Source organism: Gobius niger, assembly GCF_951799975.1.
Source record: "Gobius niger genome assembly, chromosome: 12".
Lineage (NCBI taxonomy): Eukaryota > Metazoa > Chordata > Actinopteri > Gobiiformes > Gobiidae > Gobius > Gobius niger.
This window is the reverse complement of record NC_136863.1, coordinates 25,476,751-25,487,470: the sequence shown is the minus strand read 5'-3', so window position 1 is coordinate 25,487,470 and position 10,720 is coordinate 25,476,751. Positions and strand designations below refer to the sequence as shown.

General features: G+C 42.7%; 1 protein-coding gene across 1 annotated transcript; it reads left to right on the top strand.

The window, feature by feature from the left end:
• The first annotated feature begins 7,342 nt into the window (after nucleotides 1-7,342).
• On the top strand, nucleotides 7,343-8,288 carry LOC306971587 (transmembrane protein 60-like). The gene is made up of 2 exons (XM_079567902.1): nucleotides 7,343-7,421; nucleotides 7,823-8,288. Exons 1-2 carry the CDS (start codon nucleotides 7,391-7,393, stop codon nucleotides 8,254-8,256), a joined length of 465 nt encoding a protein of 154 aa, XP_079424028.1. The 5' UTR covers nucleotides 7,343-7,390; the 3' UTR covers nucleotides 8,257-8,288.
• The last annotated feature ends 2,432 nt before the right edge of the window (nucleotides 8,289-10,720 follow it).

The window sequence follows — 10,720 nt, the reverse complement described above, 5'->3', positions numbered from 1 at the left end:
CCGCGCTTCGCTCTGATGTGGGGCACACACTATTTAACTTTATCTTTAAGAGTCATGGAGCTCAAAAGTCCCGCCCAGCTCTCGACCCGCTCCAGACATCCACAGTTCAGCTTCTTGACAGCGTGATGGATGAAGCTGTTCTTCGGTTTGTCTGTCATGACTAAACTGGGCATAAAACAGGGAAAGTTTAATGTAATGGACTGTAAGCCGCTACTTTTTTCTCACGCTTTGAACCGTGTGGCTTATACAATGAAGCGGCTAATTTATAGATTTTAATTTATAGATGGCCAAGGGCCCTCACGCCCTTCCCCTACAGGGACCCATAAGGGGACCTTAAGGCCAACCAAACTTACCGTATTCCCCGAACACACAAAGGCAAACCAAACTTACACTAGTAGTTGCACTTTGTAGTTGCGTGACGGCCCCTGGCCTGTCAGTCTGTGTGAGTGTGGGGGAGGGTATGTGCTCCTGCTGCTGCTCCTCCTCCTCTCCTTATATGTGCAGGTGTGTTCTCCTGGCTCACCCCTCCGTCTCAGCTGCTGGCTGTGGCTCCTCCCTGTGTTGGGCCCCTGGTCCAGGTCTCTCAGCCCTGCTCCAGCCACCTGTCTCCTCACCAAGCACACCCTTTCCAAACGACGTGAACAGTGTGAACGCCCGCAGAACATTCAACATTTCACAACTCTTCAAAATTACAAAGAGTCCATAAATAAAATCAAACAGAATGTGGTTTTATTTCACTCATAGACAAATCAACATGGTTGATAACATGGTAACATGGTTGATTCCTGAAACACTGTAAAAGTGGTGGTAATGACTCTTTGCCACAAAATGTCACTGTAGAGTGATTGTTTCGAACTGTGATTCGAGGCACCGGCACAATCGCTTCAACTGCTTTGAAGCTTCACTTTGCTTCACTTTGCCCATCCCTGGTGAGAACAACCGTGCGACTCACAATGACCCATTATCTTGGGTTTCTTACACAAGAATGAGCCCCCATTCTGTCACGACCGGCTCTATAAGGTGACAGGACAGATGTGGAAGGCACTTAAAGGCCGTTTACACACCAACTTCATTAAGGAGTAACAATAATACGAGCGATTGCGATGTTGTCACGTCCGTTGGCCGTGGTAGGCATTTTACGTTTTCATATTTGATAAAAATTGTATTAAAATCCTATGATCGGCAAAAACAATGTCCATAAACAGGGCAGTGCTTCTCTTGTGCTGTGTCAGATCGATCATTTTATAAAACCGAGTTAGAGACCTGGATGCATCAGCTGTTGCCGACCATTCACCAAAACATCCGGCCAAAATTGCAGAAGTAAACAATAGGTGTGTTCGAGATGAGCCAGACAGACGCAGTTTTACAGCCGACTGCAGACGCACGGTGCATGCCGGTTAGATTTCTGTCCGACTTGCTCCAGACGGGCTCTGATGTCACGGGCACGGAAAGATCATGAGACCCCAACGAGACCAGCCGACTTGATCAGCCGCTGCATCTCTCCAAAGGTCCTGCAGCGGATCCACGGCCCCGTGCATGATGGGAAAACACCCACCTGTCCGCGGCTCACGCTCAGGTGATTGGATACGAGTCTGCTGTGATCACAAACGTGCTCCTCGCCCCCTCCTCTCTCCTCTTTAGATCTGAACAAATAAACTATGACTGAAACTATTAAAGTTATGTATCGCCCCTAAAATAGAGCTCATGTTTGATGCTCTTACAGAACAACTCGTGATTTAAAAGGACGTATTTTATCTCACAAACTTGAACAAACAAACAAATGGGAAAGTTTTCTCTGATGAAGAATGATGTCTCTGGAGGAAAGGAAACAGAGCAGGAGGTGAATGACTTTTATTTAGGATAAACTTTAAATGAACGCGATATCTGAACGAGACGCTGCGTGATCTGAGGCCGCTCTCGTTGTTCTCTGCATGTGGAGTGGTCGGATGGGCTTCAGACTTTTTTCTCCGCCCCCGTTGCGTCGGCTACTCTCACCGATCATCCAGGCGAGCCGCAACGGCATCTCGAACACACCTAATAACAGTGATCGCTCGTATGCAAAAGGGCAAAAGGTGCAATGGTGGCCCAAGCCAGGGAGGTGCCACAGCCAGCAGCTGAGAGCGAGGGGAGCGAACAGGAGAACACACCTGCACACATAAGTAGAGGAGCAGGAGGAGCAGCAGCAGGAGCAAATACATTCACACACAGACAGACAGGCCAGGGGCCGTCACAACGCTCATACTGAATATTAAAGGGGCTGGATGCAAGTTGGCCATTTTATACTCACTACTGCCACCTCCGGCCATATGTGTAACTGCACCTTCTATATTAAGCTCGTCGGACCCGAAGTAACACCTTTTCAAGTGACAGTGCAGGATTTTAGAGGCAGTTGTGGCTAATAGGTCTGGGCTCATTCTACACATTAGGACATGGCTGGAACATGTAGGGGGAGGAAAATACATAATTTTAACATTTTTAAACTCCCTGTAGTCCCTTTAATGCACCTACATTTAATACGAGTGGGTCCAAAAACACTTGGTTATTTCTGATGAAAGAACTCCAACGTGAGAAAGACAATACCAGCTCCAAATCTAAATATAAAGTTATGGAGATGCACACCGGAGCGGGGGCTGGAGTATGCAACTCCGTAACATGGCTTCGGGTGCAAAAAAAATGCGATTAATTGTTAATCTGTTAGTATATTGAGGGACAAAGCAAAGTGTAGGATAAACTCTAACTAACTCACCAAAAAACAGCATAGTGTAACTGATCACACACCCAGCTCCAGGAGCCGACTCCGTGTGCACAGACACTTCCCAGGAGGAGTCGCTGTGCAGGTGGATTAATAAACTTTTATGTTCTTAACACACTTTATAAAAGTAAATGTACCTGTAGGCCTACACATGTACTTCTTTTTCCTTTTTTTCCTTTTTTTTCTAGTCCGAAAATGCCGAATATTAAAACATAAATGGAATTGTATCTCATTAAAACAATCAAACTCAAACAGCAGACCCTGAAAACCACCAGAGGACGGGAGGTCCTTCACAGACTCAGAACCACTGCCATACACTTGGTCGTTTGAATTAAAGAAAGAATGGAATACTTGAAAATAGAACTCATCCGTCCGTCTCTCTGTTTAGTTTCCAGCATTCTTTTCGACTTTGAATATTTGTAGATTTTTGGAAAAGTCTCTAAGGAAATGTCTAGAAAAGTTGACTTGTGTAATCAGAGCGGGTTTTGAGGAGGTCATTGTTCAGCTTTATGTCAAAGGACACCAAACAAAACGCCAGGATTTACATCAAAACATTGGGAAAATGTATTCTTATCCACACAATGTTTTGAATTAATTTATTTATACAATTTTGTTTCCACTTTTGTAAAACATCAGCTGAAATGTTCTTTTATTGCCAGTCCTCCTTTGGGTCTTAAGCAAAAGCGTCCATAGTATTGTGCAAGCTTTGTACCAGAGCATATTTCCGTTTCTATGATCAGACTGAATGTTCTGTCATACACTGTATTTTGCATCACCACTATTATAATGTATATAAAAGTGCATTGTTGTTTTTACTAGAACACTTAGAAGTGTAATGTGAGCTTTGAACTCAAACTGACTTTGAATAAGGGCTTTTTAAATGAATCTTTTTAATGATGTTTTGCCTCAAGTGTTTTGTACTTTACTTTTTGACAATCTATATGTCTACGGAGTTGTACTTTGTATTAAAATCGACCAGTAAAATCAACACACAAAAACATGCATATTTCATTTCTTTAGATCTGCAAACATTTCATCAGACAGAGGAAAGAGAATTGGACAAAACTGACCACTTTTGAGCAGCTAAAACAGCAAGTGAACATGTTTGATTAACCTAAGCAGTAAAGATTTTTGATCAATGTCATAATTTTTTGACATTCAAGGTCTTGATTTTAGCACAATTAATTAAATGACTTTTAATGTAACCCTATATATTTTAGTACAAAATGCTACTTATTTCAGTTGTTCCCATCCTTTTTTCCCTGAGGTTCGACTGCTATACACATATGCATTAAATATTGCTCCATATAGTGTCCGTATATAGGGTTTTTGCACCAAAGGTTTTAGAATAACACTATACTGTAGAGAATATTAGACAATATGATCATGTCATTATGTCAGGTGGAGCAGATGCCAATACAACTCTACTGGAGAAAAACAGTGTTTGAAAGAAATCTCCAAACAGAAAATATACGAATGGTGACCTGATGCTTATTAGCGAAGGATTAGGGCCGATCCTGCTGCATCCATCTTTAGGCTGACAGTCCTTTCATATGACTAATATCATATTCATGTTTTGACACAAGATATGGATACCTTTAGAAGAAAAACATAACTGAACTTAAGTCATTTGTGCAGACATTTCCACTTTGTGCCAGTTTTTGTTTCATGTTGATAGGCCCAGGAATTACAAAGAGATTAACCATAAACAATAAACATTAAATTATAGGCTGTTTAGAATGTTGTGATATTATGTGACAATTCAGTCTATTGTTTAAAATGTAGATACTGCTCTGCCCAATCCCGTCAGACCTTGGAAGCTAAGCAGGGAAGGGCCTGGCAGGACTTGGATGGGAGACCGTTTGGGAACACCAGGAAGCCTAGCGAATGTAGTGCGTGAGCGAGTGAGTGGAGACTGGTTGCCTCGCTTCCGTCAGTCTACCCCAGGGCAGCTGTAGCTTACCACCACCGAGCTTGGAGTGAACGAATAGTGCAATGTACAGCGTCTTTGAATGTTCAGAAAAGCGCTATATAAAACCAATGCATTATTATTTATTATTATTAGATGGTACTATCATTCCATGATAGTTATGATGATACTATCATGGAATGATTTTCGTCTTGGTTTTTGGTTAATATCTTTGTCATTACTGGGATAATCCACATGAAACAGTTTCTCTACTATGACATCATCCACTTCTAGCAGCCTTTGTTACTCATTTATAATCAGCTAAACATGCCCAAACTGTGTTCCTAAATTTAACTATTTCTGACCTGTCCCTAAGTTCAACCAGACTCACGGATGTACTGTCACTGTACGATCTGTTAAGATTTAATGTAGAAATAAGTTATAAATGATGAATTATGTATTTAACAATGCATGACTAACTGCTTGATAGCGAGTAACCAATTTAATGGCATGGTGAGTACAGAGTTTATTACGAAAATGCAGTTTAAATGTTGTTACATTTTCAACAGTTATTAGCTATATTCTGCGGTGTAATTACAAAATACCTATCTTTCTCTTCTTTCTCAGAGCAGAATTTTATTTTGACAACTCTACATAAACAATGCTTTTGTTTTGAAAGGACGCAACTCACACACTGAGCGGAAACAGCGCAGTAGCTAATGTGATGCTAATGCTAAGTGCTAAGTGCGCAACAACATGAAGGAGCTCCTCCAGAGCGGGCAGTTCTTCTGTTTCTTTGATGACTGTGACGTTATCAGTGCGTTTGACATTTTCATGTTGAAGTGAAGCCTCCACGATCGCCTGAGTCTGGTAATAAATACTCTGACTTTCACCACCAGTTTACCTGACTTTAGCCACTGTTGTTTCACTTAGCCAGTCGGACCATGATGGTCCCGAATGAGAGGAAGGAAGTTTTTCACTCACAGTCACAAACCTACTTCCCATTGATCCATTTATTTCATATATTTATGAGATATTTTGTGTAACAAGCCACAGTAGAATGAACCACATTAGTTCAGTTTTAGTTTATTCGAACCTTTTTCTGACTTTGTAAACTTTTGTTTTGCCATTTGGAGAGAAAGCAAGTAGTAGCTTAGGATTTTATTTTGAATATAATGGAATGTAAGACTATATTTAAGAATATAGTTATTGCAATATTCAAATACCTGCTGAAAGTACAGCTCCTGAAAAGCACCATATCTGATTTTTTTTCTAGTAGCGGAAGAAAAGTAGTTTTGTCCTTTTAGTATATTGTAAGCTCAGATGTTTGTGGGAAAAATACTGTGCATAATACAAAACTATTTTATCAATTTCATGAACTTTCAGGCCAGTTTTCTTTTAGGGTGACTCTGAAAAGTGTGAAAAGTTGAGAAATGTTTTTTCATATGAGATATGTTCAAACCTGAGCTTTGACGAGTTGATGCGCATCTGTCTGGTCTTTATGCGTGCGCTCAGTCACGCAAAAAGACCAAAGATGTTGTTAGCATTTAGCCTCTCCTCTATGAGGTCAAACAGGGTGAAGTTAGGAGCGACCAAGCCCTTCCACGTTTTCCCTATTTAAAGCAGTACTGAGTAACTCATGCCCCTAGAGGCCATAAGCGCCACTGCAGGTGTTGTAGAATGTAACGTTTTTTTTACTTATTAACTGTCTGTGAGAGTAAATACTACACTGACAGAAAAGACAAAGGGAGAGGGAGATATTGTAAATTTTTCACTCACTCATACGCTAGCCCGCAGTTAGCTTTGTCCGTTATCTTTTTAGCTTCCTCTTCGTGATTCCATTAAGTAAGTAAGTGCTTTATTGTCATTGTACAAGTGTATAATGAAATAGTGTTCAGGTGTTAGTCCTGAGCTGCTGCGGCTGAGAGAGATGAACCAGGCTCTAACCCGTCTGTCCTGGTGTAGATGAACCTGGCTCTATCTCCTCTGTCCTGGTGCAGATGAACCTGGCTCTATCTCCTCTGTCCTGGTGCAGATGAACCTGGCCCTAACTCTTCTGTCCTGTTGTAGATGAACCTGGCTCTAACTCCTCTGTCCTGGTGTAGATGAACCTGGCTCTAACCCCTCTGTCCTGGTGCAGATGAACCTGGCTCTATCTCCTCTGTCCTGGTGCAGATGAACCTGGCTCTATCTCCTCTGTCCTGGTGCAGATGAACCTGGCTCTATCTCCTCTCTCCTGGTGCAGATGAACCTGGCTCTAACTCTTCTGTCCTGCTGTAGATGAACCAGGCTCTAACCCGTCTGTCCTGGTGTAGATGAACCAGGCTCTAACCCCTCTGTCCTGGTGTAGGTGAACCTGGCTCTAACTCCTCTGTCCTTGTGTAGATTAACCTGGCTCTAACTCCTCTGTCCTGGTATAGATGAACCTGGCTCTAACTCCTCTGTCCTGGTGTAGATGAACCTGGCTCTAACTCCTCTGTCCTGGTGTAGATGAACCTGGCTCTAACTCCTCTGTCCTGGTGTAGATGAACCTGGCTCTAACTCTGTCCTGGTGGAGGTGAACCTGGCTCTAACTCCTCTGTCCTGGTGCAGATGAACCTGGCTCTAACTCTGTCCTGGTGGAGGTGAACCTGGCTCTAACTCCTCTGTCCTGGAGTAGATGAACCAAGTTCTAACTCCTCTGTCCTGGTGTAGATGAACCTGGCTCTAACTCCTCTGTCCTGGTGTAGATGAACCTGGCTCTAACTCCTCTGTCCTGGTGTAGATGAACCTGGCTCTAACTCCTCTGTCCTGTTGTAGATGAACCTGGCTCTAACTCCTCTGTCCTGGTGTAGGTGAACCTGGCTCTAACTCCTCTGTCCTGGTGTAGGTGAACCTGGCTCTAACTCCTCTGTCCTGGTCCTGGTGTAGGTGAACCTGGCTCTAACTCCTCTGTCCTGGTCTTGGTGTAGGTGAACCTGGCTCTAACTCTTCTCTCCTGGTCCTGGTGTAGGTGAACCTGGTGTAGGTGAACCTCCTCTGTCCTGGTCCTGGTGTAGGTGAACCTTGCTCTAACTCCTCTGTCCTGGTCCTGGTGTAGGTGAACCTGGCTCTAACTCTTCTCTCCTGGTCCTGGTGTAGGTGAACCTGGCTCTAACTCCTCTGTCCTGGTCCTGGTGTAGGTGAACCTGGCTGGGTGCCCCACTTGTCGATGAAGATGTCCCTTGCACAGCGCGTCCTCCTGTCCTGGATCTTCACCCTCATGTTCCTCATCATGCTGGTCCTAAAGCTGGACTCCAAAATCCACTGGAACTGGTTTCTGATCTTCCTCCCTGTGTGGACGTTCGACACTGTCCTCATCCTCATGCTGGTGGTGAAGATGGCGGGTCGCTGTAAGTCAGACCTGGAGCCACGGGAGGGCGAGCGGAGCCTGGTGCGGCGGCTGTGGTACCTGTTGGCTCTGCTGCTGAAGCTGGCCTTCTGCCTGTTCCTGTGCTCACGGCTGGAACGGCTGACAGACATGTGGGTGAGCGTGGTGTGCGTGCCGCTCTGGGTGCTGCTGGGAGGGGCACTAGTGGAGCTGGGGCACAGCGTTTTCCACTTCAGGAGAGACTGAAGAACCATCATGGGATCAATGTTGAGACTGGACATTCAGGCTTCATGTACTGAACACACTGATACTAATGATGGTGATATACAAAGTGATAGTCTGTAAGATCGCAAAGAGAGAATGTCCCCCCTTCCTCCTGATTGGACCTGAAAGCCACTCCTAGTTTGCAAAATGAGGAGAGCGATTACAAACTTTCAAAAGTAAATGATCAAGCTCCTCCCCTTCTCTCCTGATTGGACCTGACAGGCCGCTTCACAGGAAAGCTTGTCTCATTGGTCAGAGTGATAACCCAGGGATTCTGATTCGTGTCTGAGATCAGCAAAGGGAGGGAAAACATAATTTAATATTACTTACGTTATGTCCATTTTATCTTATCTTCATGTGTTGGGAGTTTTTACGGTTTTGTACTATAGAAAAATACAAATTGTAAAATACAATTTGACTTGAACCAGGCATGTCCAAAGTGTTTGGACATGTTCTTGTTTTATTGGCACACGTCGCACTTTGGTCAATCTCAATAATGGTCATAGGACTTTATATTCGACAGGTTTACAGCCATCTCTTTGGCACAAACAGGACCTACTTTGGGAGTTTGGACGAGACCATGGAAGACTTTTGTGTGTTAAATAAAACTGGAGGAAAGCATTTGTTTTTGTTTGAGCTGAGGTTTGAATAAAAGATTTATCTAATTTATCAATCAGCAAGATGCATTTCATTTATTATGAAAAATAAACTTGAATCGAGAATCGAGATCGATCAATATGGGGAAAATAATCGTGATGATTTTTTTCCCAAAATTGCCCTGCCCTTAATAATTCCACACAATTAAAACCTTAAAAAGTAACATTTATTGTGAGACAGAGCTGGCATTGAGGTTCCAAGCCTAAATAAAGGTTTAACCTTTAAATACACCCAGTCAAGTGTTGAAATGCACTGAGCACCGATCTGAGACTGTATACAGCAGGAACCAGATGACACATTTGCATTTTTTTTTAAAATGAAACCACAATTAACTTGTATTTTTCATTTTTAGGTCAATTAGAATAGAAAAGAAATATTTCTATTTGTCAAATGCCAGAATAGTGAGAGATAGAATTTTCTACACAATCTTTTATTACTTTTTACAAAACCAAAAGTTTGCATATATTTCATTAATATTTGGTAGCATTGCCTTTATAAATGCATTGTTTCAATGACTAGTTGCAATCCAGATCTTCAAAGCCTGATTCATTTAATCGTGTTTTTGGTCTGTATAACCAATGTGATGTCTGACATCTGCGCTCGAAGCTACTTAGGTGTCTCCAGAGGCTCATTCTCAGTTTGTACTTTATTGACAGGACAACGAATTATAACAACTTTATAGCTAAATAAGGAGCCAAGTGCAAACTCATGTGGCTCCCAAGAGGATTTTTTTTTTCTCAAAAGTTTACATTTTACCACCTGAGTTAGAAACCCCCTACTTATATTGTGAACAATGCTGCTATTTGTATATATTTTTTGCAGATTCATCCTGCATCTAAATGGAAAACAATGCCTTGCAATCAAGCAAAACTTGCGTACCCCCGCTATAGACATTCGACATTGTAAAATGTGAAACCACCCCAGAAATAATCCCTGACCCTACCTGCCACCCCGTTTTTATCTAGATCCGCCACTGCTCACAATAGTTTGGCGGGGTTTTGGTCCATTCCTCCAAACAGAACTGATTTAGGAACTGGCATGCAGGTTTTGGCAGCTCGGTAATGTTCCATAAAAATACTCTTTTTGAATAAAAATCAATAATGCACAATACTTCAAATAACACAAGAATATTCCACTGCTAATTACAATGACACGGTGTAGATGGTGCATGTGTGTATGGTCACTTAAGTGGAAGTACATCTTTTTGTTCACTTGATGGAGCAGTAGAGCAAATGAACCACTCTGACGCTTTGGTACATGTGTCAACGTTTAATATAAATAGATCCATGGTGTCCACCCACTTGGGTGAAAGCTTCAAAGGCCTCATGGGGCTTCATCTCACCGTCACTACAGCCCATACATTTTCAACTGGACTGAGATCAGGACTTTGCGATGACCATTTCAAAACATTGACTTTGTTATATTATGCCACTTGGTAACCAGTTTGGCAGTTTGCTTTGGGTCATTGTCCATTTGAAAGACCCGTCTGCGCCCAAGCTTTAACTTCCTGGCTGACGTCTTGAGATGTTGCTCCAATATTTCCACATAGTGTTCTTTCTTCATGATGTCATTCATTACTTTCGTGAAGTGCACCAGTCCCTCCCACAGCAAAACAACCCCACAGCATGATGCTGCCACCCCTGTATTTCGCAGTTGAGATGGTGTCCTTATAGCCTGGCTATCGCCAGACAAAATATCACAAGTTATGTTTAGTCTGGGGAGGTGTGGTTTACGATCGTCCATAGCTGTTTATTGGGCTGAATGTCTATCACGTGTGTCTGCAACCAAT